The 20,465-nt window shown below is 37.1% G+C and overlaps 1 protein-coding gene and 1 long non-coding RNA gene across 6 annotated transcripts in view; one reads left to right on the plus strand and one right to left on the minus strand.

The window, feature by feature from the left end:
* The window catches only part of LOC116416484 (SKI family transcriptional corepressor 1 homolog-B), a 767,432-nt gene that overhangs the window by 233,297 nt on the left and 513,670 nt on the right, over positions 1 to 20,465 (minus strand). For all 4 annotated transcript variants that reach the window (XM_031925220.1, XM_031925221.1, XM_032601564.1 and 1 more), the window contains one exon: positions 5,923 to 6,263. In XM_031925220.1, coding sequence (XP_031781080.1) covers positions 5,923 to 6,263 — 341 coding nt within the window. The remainder of the gene's footprint in view (positions 1 to 5,922; positions 6,264 to 20,465) is intronic.
* Positions 1 to 20,465, plus strand: part of LOC116416488 — a 278,770-nt gene that overhangs the window by 215,967 nt on the left and 42,338 nt on the right. Inside the window, exon 2 of one of the 2 annotated variants that reach the window (XR_004226892.1) lies at positions 6,719 to 6,976. The exons of the other annotated variant lie outside the window; for it this stretch is intronic. This is a non-coding gene — a long non-coding RNA (uncharacterized LOC116416488). The remainder of the gene's footprint in view (positions 1 to 6,718; positions 6,977 to 20,465) is intronic. 2 annotated transcript variants of the gene reach the window in all.

Here is a 20,465-nt window from a genome sequence, read left to right on the forward strand (position 1 = left end):
GACGTGATGGGGCCTAACTGACCTTATATTCGAATTTAGCAACCCGAAAAACATAAAGATAGATAGGTCTGATTTCTCGCGCAGACAACTTTTTTTATTTTGTGTGCCGGTGTTATCCGCTCTTCCTCTTCCGATTCCCCTGATCTCCGCTTCCTATACCTGTCATCTTTCCCTGGTCTGTCCCTCTTCCTCTCTTTACTATTCTCTCCTTTTTGCTTCCTCCTAGAGGAAGCTTTGTAATAGTAAAATTTTGAGTTCCGTCAAAACTTCTAGAAAATACTTTTTGGTATGTTCAAATTAAGTATTCTTAGAAAATGTCCGTATGGATGTGTGTGTATGTATACCGTAATAATTCTGGAACTACGCCGTCAATATCAATAAAATTTGACATGCATATCTATTTTTGTATTCTGAATTCTGGAAAAACAGTTATTTTTTATTAACTCAACTATTTATTTTTTATGGCCATTTTTGATTTTTAAAAAACACTTTTTTGCGTATTTTTCCCATTGTTACAAACAATACAGCTAAAATGCATTTGAAAGAAAATAAAATTACCTACTTTTCCTCGTTTGGTCCTCAGGATCGACCGCTTTGTTCGGCAGATAAAATGAAACAGGTGATTTTTTTCTAAAAATTCATATCTCTGAAACTAAATATCATAACTTCGCGAAAAAAAATTATATCGATGGGTCATGTGTCAAACTATATCCCATTAAAATTTTAAGCGATTTGACTACTTATTTTTTCAATAATAAATTAAAAACTGAAAAAAATGATTTTTTTGTGCCTCGATTACGGACGTAAAAAGGCCTTATTGCACTTGAGATTTTAGGAAAAAGTAGATATTTAATGTGTTTTGGCTAAGTTCATTGCGTAGCTTTCAAACCCCTATGGTTCTTAAGATATCAAGGTTTCAATTTTTTTTTGAAAATCCTTTGATTCCTTATATCTTTAAAACAATGTAGTCAAATGCTTTAAAATTTTATTTGGTCATTAACTATAAAAAAAGCTATCTGCTGCTAAAATTTTAAACGATTTTGTCGAGCGGTTCTTAAGTAAAGAGCTAAAATGTAAAATCGATTTTTCTCAAAACTTTTGCTTCCTATTAGAGGGTCGTTGCACGTCGTTAAAGTCCCTTCCTACGAATTCATGTAATACTGATATATTCTGTGAAAAAAAAATTGACGGCAGCGTTTGTATTCTATAATAAAAAAACAGATGGGTCTGCAAACTTTTGGACACTGAACCATCCAAAACTTATATATTAAATTATGTATCAAAAACCGCCTCATACATTAGCAAGCCGATTATACAGTATATTAAAACAATATTTTATCAGACCTATAAATTTAGTTGGAGGAAGCTACGTGCCAATGAATTGGCAGTGGTTTTTTCCAATGACTTCCGGTGGACTTTCGATCTACTTCCGGTCAACTTCCGGTTTACCCTAACACTTATGGAGGGGTAGTTTTGGGGATGATGTGAACTTATATCCGGAGACTACCAGACACATTTTAATATAATAGAGGATTATCTTATTGTCACATTTTGTTAATGTAAATAATACTGTCATTAAATAATTACAAAGAGTTTGAAAACATTTAGTAATATTCCAAATTCATTTCTATTTTATTCTATAATTTTAAAACCGGTCCTGTGTACTAGTAGCTATTACTACTTATAGAATGTTGGCTGTATTGAATATATTTATTTATACTCGATGTATTATATAGAGATCTGATTACATCGAAAAAATGGAACTACAATTGTCGGATAAAAATACATACACTGAAATATCGAAAAATTCATTATCAAAAATCCAGAACAAAGTCAAAAAATTCTTCAACAATTGGAAATAATTAGAACGGCTTTTTCGGAAAAAAATACAGTAAATTGAAATTCACACAAACAGACACCTTGCCAAAATGTAATGGATTACCTAAAATTCACAAAAAGATATCACTTTACGACCCAGTATCTCAACGATCGGCTCATCTACGTATTTTTTATCGGAAAGCCTTGTTAAAATGTTACAAAATAGCATTTAAAAACCTGACTGATACGTAGATAACAGAATGATTTCATAAAGAAAATTAAAAACATTGTAGTCCCACCAAACCACCGTTAAATCAGCCTTCATGTAAAATCACTCTATACCAACATTGACAAATCATTAGTCAAGAAGAGCATCGAAAAAAGATATATACAAAATAAATCCGAATGGGTTTTTCGATTTCATGTTTCTTTGCTAACATAGTCATGGATGATCTCGAAACGGATTACCTATCTAAACTATCGTTCAAACCAACATTCTTTTATCGATATGTCAACGACATTATTACAGGTGTGCTGAATGACAAAGTCGACGAAATTTTAAAAACATTCAATTCTTACAACAATAGATTATAATTTACTCACGAGACTGTGATCGATAACTTCATAAGTTTTCTAAATGTTCTATTGATTAAAGACAATGATAAATTAGTAACTGATTGGTACACCAAACCGACCTTCTCTAGCAGATTTTTAAATTACACATCACATGCTATGTCTCAAAAAATCGCCATAGTGTACAATCTTGTCGATAGAGCGATAAAATTATCGAACAAGAAATTTCACAAAAAGAATATTCTAAACATCAAAAAATTACTGCATGAAAATCATTATCCACGCGCCTTCGTTAAAAAATATATACGAAAAAGAATGTCAATGTCAACATCAAACACATTGTCAAGGCAACAGATTAGTAGTAATGAAAAATGCAATATTGTAAGCCTACCCTATATTGAAGGTTTTTACGAGCAGACCAGTCATGCATTCAAGACCCTTAACATCGAAACTGTGCCGAAAATAAATAGCTTAATGAAAAAAATCATTATAAAAGGCAAAGACAAGAAAGATAAAGATCTAGAAAACAACGTTGTCTTCAAACTTGAATGTAATGATTGCTCTGCCACGTATGTAGGCCAAACAAAAAGGAATGTGTGTGTACGTATAATTGAACACAAAAAATCGAAAAATACTGTAATCTCCGATCACATCAACAATCTGAATCACACTTTCAATTTTGAAAACTACCACATTCAAGACAGAGATATCAATTTAAATAAAAGACTAGTTTCCGAAATTCTACACATACACCTACAAGAAAACGGTATTAATAAGAAGAAAGACACACGAAATTTAAATACAGTATACACACATCTTATACACCAGCTGAAAACAAAACAAACATAAGCCAGGCTCTGACCTCAATAGCGGAAGAAATTGTCAACACGGCCGCTCAACTCTCTTCTTACTGCTCCGCGCTATATAAACACGACGAAAATCTCGACTCGCGCGAATTAGAATCGAACAGCTGAGAGAGAAACACTGTTCACCTACGTTCCCCCCGCCGCGCGGCAGGAAAGCGCCTTCTCGACAAAACTTTGTACCCATCTTCTCCATAATTGTAAGTTCTATTTTCACACTGCACATACACCAACAAGTTTTTAATAAATTTTTCAGCTCAGCTCCTGATGAGGGCGGCATTGTCCGTCGAAACGTGAGAAGAAAAGCGAAAATGTCTTAAAGTTTTTTCTCTTCTTTTTCACCACACAACCTGCCTCGGGAAGACTGATAGAGACAAATCAACATTATTGAAGTTTGTATTAGAACTCGAGGAAGGTCAAGGAAACTAGACTGAACTACTATCATTTACGTCTGTCAACCTTGACCGACGTCGGAGAGATCTGGAGAGGGCTCGAGAAACTTGGAATCACCACCTCCAAGGAAGCCACCCCGTCTTGCTTCTCCACAGACGACCTTAACAGATACTTTAGTGGAATATCCAACGATCCATTCGCCCCTTCTGTTGAGGAATATCTGCGAACACTTGAAATTCTGGAATATCCCATCCACTTTAATTTCAATGAAATCACGGAATCGGACGTGTTGGCTGCAGTTCAGCACTTCAACTCCTAGGCCAGGGGAAGCGATGTCATCCCACAGGTTGTCATTTCCAAGGCTATGCCAGTGCTCGCTCCCTTACTCTCATGCTTTCTCTCGGACCGGAAGAAGTCGCTGGTGCGTGCACTCAACAAATTCAGTTCTCCAAAATCTCTCCAAAATGTCCGATCTCACTCTTATTTTTCTTATTTAAGGCGCTGGAGTGGCTGGTACACAGGCAGCTCTCTCATTACCTAAAGTCGAGGCTCTTTCTTGACTACCTACAGATAGGCTTTCGTACTGGTCACAGCACTTAGTCTGGCTTGTAAAAGCTGACTGATGATATGTCAGGCTTGGTATAAACAAAAGGTCACACTTCTTCTTTTTCTTTTCGACTTTAGCAAAGCGTTTGACACTGTGTGTCACGTCAAGCTCCTCGAAAAGCTAACCTCCTCTGGCTTTCCTAAGCAGGTCATCTGGTAGCTTGCATCCTATCTCTTGGCAAGAGAACAAGCCGTCATCAGTTACAACAGTCAACTATCCTCTTTCTTACTCCTTAACACGGGAATCCCTCAAGGATCAGTACTGGATCCTTCCCACGTGGAAAAGATTTATCCAGTCGGTATACAGGTTATATACAGCTAATTGTATACAGACTTTATACAAAAGTGATCGCTTATTTTATCCAGTCTGTATACAGTCTGTATACAGGCTATATAAAATTGAGAAAAAACAAGAAAAATTTTCCTTGGTTGCCATGGTAATGATTCTCGTTGATAAGTCGTTGCCAGGGGAACCGCACATCCGAATTTTTTTTCTATCCAGTATGTATATAGACTGTATATAGTTTATATACAATCACTTTTGTATACAGCCGATTGTATATAACCTGTATACAGACTGGATAAATCTTTTCCACGTGGGTTTACTCTTTGCGTTGTACATCAATGACATAAGTCTTTGCCTGGACATGGATATAGTATATCTGATATATGCGGATGACCTGCATAAAATTAGGGCCAAAGGTAGTCTTTTTCCGACCAGCGGGCGAAAAAATGCAGCAGCGGGCGCAAAAGTACTTTGGCGCACGCTACTCAATTAATTAGCAAATCTCCTAAACTTGCGTGAAATTCAACAAGTGCAGTTTGAAACGCAACAATTAGTGCATGCGTTACAAAATTATGGTGTGTACCAAAGGCTAAGCGGGCTTTTTGGCTTCGTGTAGTTGCAGTACTCGTCTTCGGCTCGTAAACGCCCTCGCCTTCAGCTCGGACTAACTCACCTTGCCTCGTACTGCAAACTCCACACTCGGCCTAAAAAAGCCCACGTTTCGCCCTTGGTACACAATATACTATTTTCAACCTCTAATATATAATGAGCCTCAAAACAAAATCATTCATTCATTTCTTACATGTCATCATTCTCAATCATAAATACATACACACACTCACCTACAAGCACACCTACACACCGACCTTTGTAAATAACAACACTGCGAACACACACGCACACACACATGTATATATATATACATATATATATATATATATATATATATATATATATATATATATATATTTATTGTAAATCACATTATACAGCAAATAAATGATAATCCAATCTAATCAAATCTCTTTCTCTCAAAATTGGTTCTGGTACAGAAATTATTTTTGATCTATTTAAAAATTTCTTTATTATATATTCCTTATGATATTTAGATATTAGTCTTATAGGTGTGCTTACTATTAAATAACAGCGACTAAACCCCTTAAAAATAGTATAGATATTTAAGATTCTTATTACTCAGAATCGATATATAGTTTGAGGAGTATACTACTATTGCTTTTAATAATGCTTTTAGTCCTAACTATATAGTATCACTAACCGTTTCAAAAAACATCGTTCTTTCTAGATTTTTTATATCATAATCCTAATGTGAAAAATCGTATTTATGATTGTACATAAGCAAAATTAATTATCATTATTGCTTACTGTTTCTCTGGGAGGGCTCCAGCAGTGTTGAAGCGTATTTTGGCTGTTTAAGCTATTCAATTGCAAAACAGGATTTGAAACTAGATTTGCATTGTTTTCATTGGATTGAAATACTGTATCCTCTTCAGTTGTTTCAACGTCAACCTCATCGTCACTGCTAAGCTCTTTCGAAGTTTTCAATTCTTGAAATTCTATTACCTTATTTTCAAAAAGTTTAACACTTTCTGTAAACGAAGACGAACGAATGAATGGGTGAAAAGCAGACTGATGTAAATTGTTATTAACCGTCGATTCCAATGAGTTTGATGGATTGGTATTCGAAATTTCTGAAGAAATGGAACCTAAAATAAATATATATTTTTATACATAAATATAAACGTATGATAATTAGCAAAAATATTTTCCTCCTTAAGTCACTAGTAACTAAATAAGACTGATTTTCCACTCTTCCCTTTCCCTCTGCCCTCTAACAGTCGACTCTTTGACTCGCCTGTATAGATGAGAAAACGAAGTTGTGCCTCCCCATATAAGCTTAGGATTTCTTACCTAATTTTGATTTAAATTGAACTATTATTAGTATTTTGTGTACCAAGGGCATAAAGAAGGCTTTTTTAGACTGAGTGTGGAGATTGCAGTACAAGTCCAAGCGAGTAGCCTAAGCCTAAAGCGAGGGCATTAACGAGCCGCAGACAAGTACTGCAATATCCACACGAGGTCAAAAAGCTCGCTTAGCCTTTAGTGCACACCATACTTTTTGTAATGCATGTATTGATTTCCGCATTTGTGTGCCTATAAGCGGAACTGCGATTAGGCGACTCGTCTTGCGCCTAGTAGACGTCTAATCCGAATTCAGACCGGGCCAAGGCGACGAGGATCGTGAGGAGAGCGACCCAGCGACGCCAGGCCAGTCTGGACCGAGACGGCGAAAGGAAGAAGAGGTGCAGAAGAAGACGAGGCGAGGATGTAGACGAGGCAAAGAAGTAGACAAAGCGAGGAAGAAGACGGGACGATCAGAGCCAGAGGCAGCCGAAGGACAGCGACGTTCGCCCGACTTGTAAGTCGAACTTACTCAGGCTGAGCCCTGACCTTTTGTCCAGCGTGCCGCGACGGTGAGAACGTGTGAGTTAAGTGTGGGTGCGAGAGTGAGTGAGAGAGAGAGAGAGAGAGAGAGAGAGAGAGAGAGAGAGAGAGATTTATGACACGATCAAATTATATGGAATTATGGTTATTGACTAAAGTGAATGTTGTTCCAAAGTTTATATAAACAAAATGAACACTGATCTATTTTTAACTCTAAGAATTTTTATACAATTGTTACGAGTAAAAAGTGCAACGAAAAATTGACGGTCCCCGGGCTTAAACCGAGATCCTCTGACTTGCAAGGCAGACGTTTTGTCGTCGCGCCACGGCCGCCACCGCATTGCACTCTTCTACTTATCCTCTTATAGTAATTAGAAACACGTGACGTGTGTACACACATGAAATGTCCAGGGCCCAGAGTCATTGACGCCCTTGTTAATCATTTATTATCATCAAGGAAAGAAAACCTTTTCTTTTGTCATACAAACACTATAATTACAATGAAACAGGCATGGCAAGTGATGTAGGAATTATCTTGAGAGTTGTTCTTTGCTTCATTATGATTAAATATAATAAACTTGACTTTGTTTGATTGATCTCAGTTCTTTTCTATCTGTAATTTTGTTGCGGAATATATCAAACTCGCCTAACCTTTTACTTTTTTAAGAGTTAATTTTTTTTAGAGATTTCAATCCTTTTTTTAAAATTGTTTAGAGTATTTCATATTCAAAGTCGTAAAAATAAAATATAAGCATCTTTAGTACCATTCGACCACAGCTTTTTTGTAACATTTTTATTACTAAGATGAAATCACTGATTGTTCTAATATACATCACCCTCCAATTATTTCTATACCTAGACATAAAAAACCACCGTGCGAACTACCCAGACCTCGTCATGGGCTACCCTGTACACCTAGACGCTGCCCTTAAATGATTTTTACACCTAGACACCAAAAACCACGGAGCGCACCACCTAGACCTCGTCATCAGCCACCTTGTACATCTAGACACCGCCTCTGAATAATTTTTACATCTAGACACTAAAAACCACGGGCCTAACTACCTAGACGTCGTTATCGGCCACCCTGTACCTCTAGACTCTTTCCTCGAATGATTTTTACACCTAGACACAAAAAACCACCTAGACCTTGTCATCGGCTACCCTGGCAAGCTAGTTACTGTTATAGCTCCGAAACGCAGAGTATGCACTGGCAACATCTTAATTTAAAATATCGTAATATATTATTATATTTTCTTGAGAAAGCAATTCTCATCTGTATATAGCTTTGCGGCCAACTTCACGGTCCTAACAATTCTTGAGGCTAACTTAACGGTCCTTTCACATTTCAGGCTGAAGAAGAAAAATATAATTTTAGCATTTGTGGATTATACGCACATATTATAAAAAATAAGCAGCCTTTTCACTAATATTTTTGTTGGAAATCATAGCTTAGCTCAGAAAACATACCAATAAGCCAAAAAATCTTACGAACAGTAACAAAAAGCATTTTTTTTCTGTATCATGAAAAATCCGAACACCAATATAGAAGTAGCGGCTTCGTCTGCTTCTCAAACTCGCCTTCGTGGCGCTACCGCGCCACTTGATCTCGAAAAACTTTCCTTTTTACGCTATATATCACAAACTAAAGGCATCAATCGTATGCTTATTTATTGTGCGTTTAATAATAACTTCCGTTAGCTGCTTATATTTTATTTTGCACGTAATAACAACAAATTTTAATTAAATAATTCCTATGTTAAATAATGGCTAATAAATAGTGTACCATTTATTTTAATCTACTTCTTGATTAAATTTTTATCAGATGGTTTATTTATATCTACTACTGTTAGAATATTTGGTACCGCATTATAGGTAATGATTGCTTTGTTGACACTTTTTTTATCACTGACTCTTTTATAACTTTTAGGTAAAATTAAACTCTTTTTCCTAGTAACACTTGCAGAACTTAAGAACTGTGTTTCGAGGCCTTAGTGTCTCGGAGATAAAAAGTTATTCTAGGTTTAGAGGGCTATCATGTATGTTAAAACTATTTTTATTAATTATCTTTAAAATTTTACTTTGTAATTTTTGTACCAGATCTCGATTATTTTTATACACTACACTCTAGGCTAAATTCCATAGCTTATCATGATGCTCATATGATTTTTTTAGTAGGGTCTACACTACGCCTGGACTAAATTTTTGAAATAATGAACTTTTCCACACTATATATATATATATATATATATATATATATATATATATATATATATATGTGTGTGTGTGTGTGTGTACATTTAATATTTACATATTACTTAAAATCTTGAATTGGTGAACTTTTTATTATACTCTTGTGTCCACTAAACACTTATATATGTATGGATATTTATTTATTTATTTAAACCAGATAAATTTACATAGTATTTAGAACACTACATAACCCTGCAGAGATAAACATAGTTATCTGTTCGCAGGTCTGGGCTCATATAACAAAACTTATATAATAGATTACTTAATTACTAAGCTTAAAACTGAAAAAAGAACAATTTCTCTACTATTTAGTACAAAACATCTTAAAAACTATTTAACAGTTGGCTCTTATCCAATTTTTGATCGCTTTACTTTGAGAGGTTTTCTCAAGATTCAGAATTTTCATTTCGTTCGGTAAATGATTGAAAGTTGTTATGGCCTTGATGTAACTATTTTTATGGCTAATTCTCTTTTCATTTTTAGGTATAATAATACTTTTATTCCTAGTGACTTTTCTGATCTTTGATATTGTTCTTTGAGATCATTACAGTACAGTTTTAAAGCTTCATAGGTAAACAATTGCTCTGGATTCATGGAATTCTCTTGCATGACAAAAGTATTTTTGTTAATTCTTTTTATAATTTTTTACTGCAGTTTTTTTAGAAGGTCTTGGTTATTTTGGTATGCTCCTCCCACAGCGATGCTATCATAGCTTATTATACTGTGAAAAAAGGCATAGTATATCATCCTTAATGTCTCCGTTGACATTGACTTAGCAATTTTGTAAAAAATATATACTAAATATTTCGTTTTCTTAAGGGGATTTCGTACCAAAAAACACTGTTTTTCTATTACATAAAACTTTTTAAATAAAGCTTGCAAATGAAAAACCGAGTCTATAGCACCGTAGTGTTAAGTTTAATGAATCGTTCTACCGAAAAAAAATTCGATCGGAGTTTCTGTTTTTCTAGAAGTTTGGAAATACAAAATACCCCGTGGCCGTTTTGCGTAGCTTTTGCGCCAAGATCCTCTTAACTATGATTTGAATGCGTTTGTCCCACTTTAGATTGTAGTCAAAAACTATTACCAAATATTTAACTTTTTTAACTTTAGCTATGTTTTAACCTGTATCCTAATATCAACTTGCGCAGGTACACTATCCCTATAGCTACCGAAAGTTATGCAAACAGTCTTATCTATATCTAACGACAACTTGTTCACTGCTAACCACTTAGATATCACTAGTAAATATTTATTCATAATTTGTTGAGTTTCACTCCAATTATCACCACTTGATATTATTACAGTGTCGTCGCAGCATACGACATTTTTGCCTCCAGGGGGATATCCTTCAAGACATCGTTAATATACAGTAGAAACAGTAGTGGTCCTAGGATTGTAACTTGCGGTACACCTGTACTTATAAAAAATTCATCACTTTCTTTGCCATTTATTATAACTGTTTGATATTTGTTATTAAGATAACTTGTAAGTAAATCCAAAGCCTGTCCCCTAATTCCCACGCAATATAGTTTATCTAACAATATCCTATGATCCACCGTATCGAACGGTTTTGCTAAATTGAGGAAGTTACAATTGTCGATTTACTCCGATTTATATTGTTATACAGTATATTCGTTATATAATTTAAAGCATTCTTTGTACCTATATTTTTCATGAAACCAAATTGATGTTCTGATATTATTTTGTCCTGTTCAACAAAGTCGTATATTCTATTATAAATAATTCTTTCTAATATTTTCGCAACATTTGATATTAGTGAAATAGATCGATAGTTTGTGATATCATGTTTTTCACCTGATTTGTAAATTGGTACAACTTTCGCTTTTTTAGTGCATCCAGCTATACAGATTTCTCAATACAATTGTTAAAAATATGTGTCAGAGGTTCTGCAATGTAGTTTCAGATCGCTTTTAAAGTTTTAGCATTGATTTTGTCAACCCCACCATTTTTCAGTTTCATTGAATTCATCATGTTTATTATTTCAGTCGTATTTGTAGGCTTAAGAAAAATAGATTTTGCATTCATATCGGGTAGTTTGATTTCAACATTTGCAGGTTTAACAATTCGATCATTAAGCTTTCCCCCAATTTTACAGAAAAATTTATTCATATTACTTGCTATGTCGGTTTTGTCGATTATCTTGCTATTGTCAACCCTTATATAATTTATGGTATCATTAGATTTTGTTTTTTTCTCCTATTATAGTATTTATTATTTTCCATAGTTTTTTTGGGTTGTTTGCTTTAATTTGAACTAGGTCTTGGTCATTTTTGGTTTCAGCATCTATTATTACCTTGTCTAAAATTTTAGTATAGGTTTTGTACTGAGATTTGAGTTGATTATTTTAAATATCTAATTGCTATAAATTATACAAGAATTGTTTTGTTTAACAGGATTTTATTATAGCATCTGTGATCCAATTTTTCCTACCAATCTGCCATGTTTTCCTTTTCTTATCTTAGCTAATTCCATACATAGTTAAATTTCACTTAACAATTTATCCGTAGCAAGATTAGGATCTTGTTACGTAATAATTTCTCTCCAGTTCCTAGTTTTAGAAATGTTTATTAATTTTTCGTTGTTTAAAAAAATTGTTTGTTCATGATTCTCCATTTTCATCTTATTCACAGCAATAAAAAGAGGGTAATGGTCCGTTATAACATTTTTAGTTTATACGTGGTTGTATTTAGGTTATTGATTTTTATGAAAATCTTATCCATACATAATCCTTTAGATGTATCTATGGGAGGCCTAGTTATGCCTACAATACAAGGGATATATCCTTGTTCAAAGAAGTTGCATAGGAATTCTTGACTTAAGCGATCATAGTCCAACAAATCAATGTTAAAATCACCTATTACTAGGTGATTTTTTTACATTTTTCTTTTAAATTAAATAGTTATATATTGATTCCTCCTAGAGAAAGCTTTGTAATAGTTAAATTTTGAGTTTCGTCAAAAATTCTAGAAAATAGTTTTTGGTGTGTTAGAAGTTCAAATCAAGTGTTTTTAGAAAATGTCTGTATGGATGTGTGTGTGTTTTTTTATGTGGCGTAGGCAGAGCAAGCTATGCACAAGTGGCCCTCCAACACCGGATGCCCACAGGTACTATCTTTGAACAATACTTCCCTGGGACCAGTTAACTAGCCTTTTTTGGCTTCTACTTTGAAGTTTGACATTTCCATACATCCCCCATCCACCAAGGTGATTGGGGGTTCAGGATCAAACTCGTCTTCTTCATTCTGCATCGTCCGGTCGTCTACTTTGAGCAACATCGACCGGCCATCCTCTGGACAGACTTAATCCCGGCACCTACGTGCTTTGCATCGGGTGAGGGAGTCTGGGCTCTACTCAATTACCTACGATCCTCAGCATCGGTCTGAGGAGCACATAGAAGTACTTAACCCTAGCTCCTACGTTTCTCTGTATCGGGCAGAGGAGTGAGAGTTTAACTCTGTGACCTACGTTCCTCTGCATCAGTCCAAGGAGCGTTTTGTATCTATTACATAGTGGCCTTCGTCTAGCAAAAGTTTTACTCAGCTGTTTCGCCTTGTCCTTTCCTTATATTCTCTCTGTCCTTTCTAACCTTCTTGATAATGGTTTTTACATAGTTGTTTACTACGCACCAGCCATCTTTCGACGCTAGCATAGCTGTCATCATTGACTCAGGGGTCACCTTAGTCTGAAGGTAACGCTCGAGTTCTTCTCGTTCCATTTCGTATCGCGAGCAGTTGCAGAAGAAGAATGCTCCGCATCTTCGTTTGCTTCCAAACATAGTTGTCAATTTAAATTATCCTCTATCTTGAAACGGCGTAGGTAGGCTCGAAAGCACCCATGTTCGCTCAAAAACTGCGTAAGGTAGTAATTTACTTCCCCGTGTCGTCTATTGGTCCAGCCAACAATACGTGGTATGAGGCGATGCGTCCACCGCCCCTTTCCACTGGAGTCCCATCGTATTTGCCACTCACTAGAATTTGTTTCTTTGCGGATTTCCAAAATTCCTCTTGAGTATTGTCACCACGCCGGTTTTCTTCGTATATATATATATCCTTTCGTTCTGTTGCTAGAAGGGCAATAAGCGGCATACTTGGAATAACGCACACTGCATCTTCTGATACTATTCGGTAGGCAGAAGCGACCCGCAATGCACTTCTCCTATAAACTGTTGACAGGTTTCGTTGATAGGACTTTACTAACATAGCGTCCGCCCATATTGGGGCACCGTATAACATAATTGATGTAGTTACACTGCCTAGGAGTAACCTTCGACCCTGCGTTGGCCCACCTTCATTCAGCATTAGTCGCGATAGTGCAGCACCGACTTTTGCTGCCTTATTGCTCGCCCTCTCAAGATGCTGCTTAAACGTTAGTTTGGCGTCTATTGTGATTCCCAGGTACATAATGGTCGGCTGAGAGTGTATTTCGTGTCCGTCCACTGACAGCGTTATTGACTCTATTTTCTTTCTACTGAATATAAGGATAGCTTCCGTTTTATGGCTAGCAAGCTCAAGTCCAGTCTGCTTTAGCCAATCGTGGAATATAGCTACAGCCTCGTTAGCGATTTCCGTCACCTCTTCCTTTTGCTTTGCTACTACCACTACTGCAATGTCATCTGAAAACTCTACAAACGTTGCCCCTTCGGGTAGCTCTAGCCTAAGTACTCCAAGCCAAGCACTGACAGCTCTAGCCTAAGTACTCCAGGCCAAGCACTGATCCTTGTGGGACCCCTCTGGTTACTTGATAGATTTTTCTGCCGCTCTCTGTGTCATACAAAAGAGTTCTGTCTTCCAGGTAGTCAGACATAATCCTTCTTATATATGCGGGTATCTCTTTTTTTCGTAGTGCCTCGTGTATCTTGCCCCAGCTGGCTAAGTTAAACGCATTTTAAACATCCAGTGTAATAATAGCACAGTACTTCTTGGATCCTTCTTCCTATCTTTTTCCTTCTTGCAGTTCTAGCGGTGTCGTCTACTATGCTTACGGCATCAAGAGTGGAAACTCCTCTTTGAAATGTGTAAGAACATCCCTGATTAATTAAGACAAAGTCAAGGATGGCGAATGCTTCTAATAGTACTTGTCCTCTTTCGTTCGTCCTTTGGCTGCCCCACTCTTCTGCCCAGGCGTTAAACTCGCCTGCTATCAGCACTGGTTTTCTTCTTACAGCATCCCGTACTATCCGGTTCAACAGTTGTTTGAATCGTTCTATCGACGTGTTAGGAGAAGCATAGCAGCTGTAAATGTGTATGCCTGCGACCTTAGCGCGTACAAATCCTTCATTACGTTTTGTCATTTTTTCCTGGAAAGCGGCGTCTCTGCATGCCTATATCACCGCTTTACCAGCACTGTCCATATTCCACGATGGTTTGTTCAGGTCTCTGTATTGTTCACAGACGATGGTTATGTCGATACCTTTCTCACGGACATACTGGCTCAGTAGCTCCTGTGCAGTCCTGTTTTTGTGTGTGTGTGTGCGCGCGTGTGTATACTGTTATATTTCTGGAACTACTCCATCAATATCAATAAAATTTGACATGCATATTTTTGGATTCTGAATACGGGAAAAACAGTTATTGCTTATTTTCTCAACTATTTTTTTATGGACATTTTTTGATTTTTGAAAACTATATTTTGCGTTTTTTTCAATGATCCCATTGTTACAAACAATTTAGCTATAATGCATTTAAAAGAGAATAAAATCAACTACTTTCTATCGTTTGGTCCTCGGAATCGACTGCTTTGTTTGGCAGATAAAATGAAAAAGTAGATTTTTATTTAAAAATTTTTATGGTATTTTTTTGACGTTCTAATACATAAAAATAAAATTTTAGTTGTTCACCAATAAATACAATGAATCAGTCATGGCAAGTTACGTAGTAAGTATTTTGAGAGTTGTTACTAATTGATCATTACATAACTTAACTTTAAGTTAAGTAAGCCCTTTATTGACCAAACAAAATTTTGTTGCTTCATTATAATTAGATATAATAAACTTGACTTTGTAGAGATTTCAGTCCTTTTTGGTAAATTTTTTTGAGTATTTCATATTTCTCCTCAAAATAAAATATAAGCATCTTTAGCACCTTTCGACCACAGCTTTTTTGTAATATTTTTATCACTAACATGAAATGACTGATTGTTTTGATATACTACCTTCGAATGATTTCAACACCTAGACACCGAAAGCCAAGTGCGAACTACCTAGACCTCCTCATCAGCCACCCTGTATCATTGGGTCTCCAGCCGTCGAAGCGAGCAGACGTGTTAGACGACCAGTAGTGTTTACCTAAGTTCCCGAATAGTCTGATGCTACAACACAGCAATCAGATATTCTATTGTGCTTCGTGAACAGTGAAAGTACATCAAACAAGCAGTGCAGTCTCTCCCACCAGCTTGCAAGCTGCAATTGCAGCCTGCACAGCTCCTAGCCTCAACCATGGCTTCACAAATCCAAAATCTCAACTCTCAAAGCCATCAAACCACAAAGTTCTCTCAAAACCCAAGTACCAACCCACCTCAAAGTTCAAAAACATACGCTAACGCCATGTCTCTACCAAAAAAAGAACATGCTATAGTCATGGACTACCTGGAAGGCCTTTCCATCGACGACTACATCGACGGCCTCGACAAACCTAATAGAAACCAGTTCAATTCTGTTTTTATCCAAAATATCGGGTAATCGTGCCTGTGCCTTTCTTTCAAATAAATCTCTAGTTGAAAAAACAACCAACAAAACCATCAAAGTCAAAGACTGTGCATTAACCATCAGGCCTCTTATGGAAAAAACAAACGTGTAGTGATTTCTAATGTATGTCCAGTGATTCCACATGAAATTCTCTTAGAAGCTCTAAAAGCCAAAGGAATAATACCATCATCTCAAATGAGTTATATTCGTGCAGGACTCAACAAACCCGGTAGATCTCATATTCTGTCTTTCCGTCGGCAAATTTACATAAAAGAGGAATCAGTCTCTCTCCTTCCAGAAAACCTCCAAATCAATTTCGAGGATACCACGTATTGGGTTTATCTAACTACCGATTCCACTAGCTGTTTCATATGCAAACAAACAGGCCACATAGCGAAGCTATGCCCGAAAAACAACGTAATCCCAAGTTCTACACCACCATCTCAGCCAGACGCAAGTGAAGAAGATCAGATAATTCCAGGAACTCAAATCATCAACACACCGACCATTATACCAGATCTTCAAGAAACTCCAACCCTCAGTTCCAACGAACTCAAGAGACCGGCTCCAGCCTCCACAATCTCCGAGTCATCTGTACATAGTTTTCCCACCCAACTCAACGAATCGACTCAGCACAGTAAAAATCGCGAATCTGCATCATCAACTCCAAATAAGGAAGAATTTATACTTCCAACAAAACCCAGCAAATAGAAACCCAGAAAAGAAGAAACCCTCCAAATATCAGCAACCAATACGTACGAGAATCAAGTTAACGACATTCTATCAAAGGTCAAGCCATTATTCGACGACAATTCCTTCGACCATCCCATAAATTACCAGCAATTCAAAGAATTCATTATAAGGCACCAAGGCCGCGTAGATTCCGTAGAAATAGCCAAAGATTATACTACAGACATCGAAAATCTAATCATGACAACAAATCTAGTGTACGCACAAATTGAAAATCGTAGCCTGAAATCGAAACTCACTAGAATTGTCAACAAACTCAAAACCACAATAAGCGGTGATTCAGGAACTGATTCCGAATTCTCGCAACACAACGAATAAAATTTACAATGGATAAATTCTATAACAAGGATTTCAAAATCATCTTTTGGAACGCTAGAAGCTTCGCCAAACGAAGAGAAGAACTCCAAAAAACTCTCACCGACATCGACATACTGGTGTTAATACTCGCACGAGAGTATTCTCGCGCAATTTGTGAGGAAGGATGAATAATTTGAACACAAATAGAAAAATAAAACTATATTCAAAATAAAAAATTGCGAAGCGCACTGCTCGGAATTCAGCTCTCGACTGACTCCCCCGCAGCCGCCCTCCTAGACGATCGACGCTCGACACCACCGCTAGCCGCCGATCGTTTTCAAAAACTGGGAATTCCCCAAAATTCCCCTCTCCACACTTATACATACAAAACTGTAAAACACAGCACTCATTGTCTAAGCTGTCCCCGCTGCCCACGTTAATCCGACCCGCCATAAACCCCGAGCCCAACATCCGCGCCGCACAACTCGTCTCAACAGCGCGGGCCCACACTCGAGCCGATGCTATGCTTTCCAGATGCGCGTACTCGAGATTCGGATTCGAGCCTACGTACTTTTCCTACAAAAAAAAGCCATAACTCGAACCCGAAAACAGCGCGGCCTCACGTGCGCGGCACAATTCGTCCGTTGTCCTTCACACTTTCTGCAGCCGAAAAAATACACATAAATCGCGCGCTTGCTGTTCCCACATCTGTCCAGACCGAAGTCTGTGACGTAGGAAAAACTCCACGTATTGTCTCACAAGGAGAAAACCTACGCCGAGAACAGCAATTACAAAATATATTATAACTATACGCGAACACTATCAACCAAATATTACCCGCGACATCTAAAATGCTTCCTTCGTAAGTTAGCTGTCCCCGAAATACAAGCGAGCCGCTACTACAAGGCAGGCTACCCTTCCAGACGACGCATCTTCCTAGGGCAAACTGGCCACAGCGAAACGCTCCCAAGTTTTCGTCTGTTCCGGGCCTCACCAATTAATCAGCCGTAACCGGCTGGGGGTGAGGGAAGCGGCCCCGATTGATCCCATTTGATCGTCGTGCACGCAGCCTACGCTGCCGGTTTCCATAACCGTAGCGCTGAGATGCTCGCCTATAGAAGTTTGTATTTCAGCAAGCTTACGTCGGTAACAGTTTGTAAAGTTGTGGAGTGGTTATCACCAAAAATCCAACGTGCCATATTTATGCGCGTCTACCCCGTGCACAATGATTGAAAAGGATCGATAAAAATCGATAATTGAAGAGACGCGGGCAAAGAGGCTCTGTGTGACCACTCGGCAACGGATGTATGTGTGCATATAAATGTGTGAGCATACATGTTATGTATATTTATGCGTATATAATAAATGTGTTTGAATGCCAGAATAGAATGATAGTGGAAGCATCATGTATTTTTTTAAAACAAAAAATCGAAGGAGAAGATTTTTTCTCATTCTAAGTCAAAGCCAATTCAATAAATTAAAAAACATACAGTCATTTCTCATTAATACTTTAGTCATCCTTTAGCAGTACTTCGGTCGGTTTGTGTGAGTAATGTGACGTTTATACTACGCATCAAATCCATGATTTATTCCATAGTTGCAGGTTTACGTGTTACTTATTGTATATTCTGTAGGTGCGACTGAGTTCGCTTTCTAGAACAGCTGCAGTGGATAGTAGGCGGCGTGAGGAGAGTGCGTCAGGATTTGTCGGGAAAAAAACTCTGAATCATCCTTCAAATGTGTTGTGTATTGTCACTAATATTGACACTAAAACTATTTAACAATTTTGAGTTCTGTGTACGTGCAGATTGCTGATTACGAAAAAACGAGTTGATTTGAAATATATTTCGCACAGAGACGGTTACTCAAGCTCGGAGACAATTCGTGCCGTCGGCTGCCGTGGCCGAATCAGTTCTGACTGGAAAACTCTCGCGAGGTCCGAGCAGAGGTCATCACATGAGCGTCTTCACGCAAAAAAGATTTACTTGAGAAAGATGAGTATGCATGATACTATGAGAATTCGACGTTGCCGCTACGCCGTACGCGATTTCGCCGTGCCAGCGCCGCAGCGGCACACGTTTTCGCTGTGCTACTAGACGCTGATGAGGGACGCGAACGTATGGTCTGAAAATAAAAGACCAAGGAATCAATGCACGCTTTCCACAATAAAAACTTAAATACGCTGTAAGTAATGTCATAATTAATGATATCACATATAAAACAAAAACGATAATTGTTGTTGAAGTAAATGAAGAAGGTCCCTTATTTGGTCAAATTGAAAACATTTACATTGTAGATGATGAGATTTTCTTTAATTATATTCCGATTGATATAATAGGATTCAATTCACATTTTTTTGGTTACAGCGTTAGTATAAGCAAAGCAGGAAACTTTATTGTAAATTATAAATCGTTATCTACAAAAACACACCATGCCTATTATTTCAAATTGTTAATACTCACTTTGTTTTGACTAGGCATATTTTGTAATAGTTCATCGTTAAATGAATAAAATGTATTAAAATGTTTATGTAGATTCCCTAATTACCAATCCTAATAAAACAGTGCGCGATATAGTTACGCGCCCGCGCCAGGAGTGTTCCTTTGCGCGCGCCTTCTTTATAGCACTGCAGCGAAAACGTGTGCCGCTGGCGCTGGCACGGCTAAATCGCGTGCGCGCGGCGTAGCGGCAACGTCGAATTCTAATACAACGCGCCTGCCGATAGAGCGTGCTAACTGCACGCCCCCGAGTAGAAATGATACCAGTTTATGTTCACCTAAAACAAACATAGTTAAACCGCTTAAAAACGTAAATTGTATGGAAGATGAAATCAATCAGAGTAGTTTTTTAGACTCTCCGTTTTCCTACGAAGAACTAGAATTCTGTTTAAGTAATGTTAATGTCAAATCATCACCAGGGTTAGATAAAATAAGTTATGATAGATTAGCTGAATCTTAGCCAAATCACAAATGGGCTTTCGTACAGGTAAATCTAGTAGTGATAATCTAAGTATTTTAATTTCCGATGTACAACTTTTACCTAAAAGATGATGTAGCTGCACTATTTCTTGATGTAAAGGGAGCATGTAACGATGTTATCCCTGAAATACTAATCGACGATTTAATAGGTTTAGATATACCAAAGAAAATGGTAGCTTTTATTAGCCATCTAATATCTGAACGATACGTATTGTTTTGTACGAATAGCGAGATTATAGAAAAAGATATTAATAAGGGCCTCCCGCAAGGCAGCGTCTTAAGTCCTCTTTTGTACTTTATTTATAAAAGAATGATGGAAAACGTAATAGACGCTAAATCAAACATACTACAGTTTGCGGATGATATAAGTATATACAATAACGAAGTAAACGTAAATGTGCAAAATAAGATACACAAATCGGAAATCGACGCGAGCAAAATCATAAAGTTACTTAAAGAGAGAGGACTTGAAATTGCTCC

This window comes from Nasonia vitripennis (assembly GCF_009193385.2).
Source record: "Nasonia vitripennis strain AsymCx chromosome 2 unlocalized genomic scaffold, Nvit_psr_1.1 chr2_random0007, whole genome shotgun sequence".
Taxonomy (NCBI): domain Eukaryota; kingdom Metazoa; phylum Arthropoda; class Insecta; order Hymenoptera; family Pteromalidae; genus Nasonia; species Nasonia vitripennis.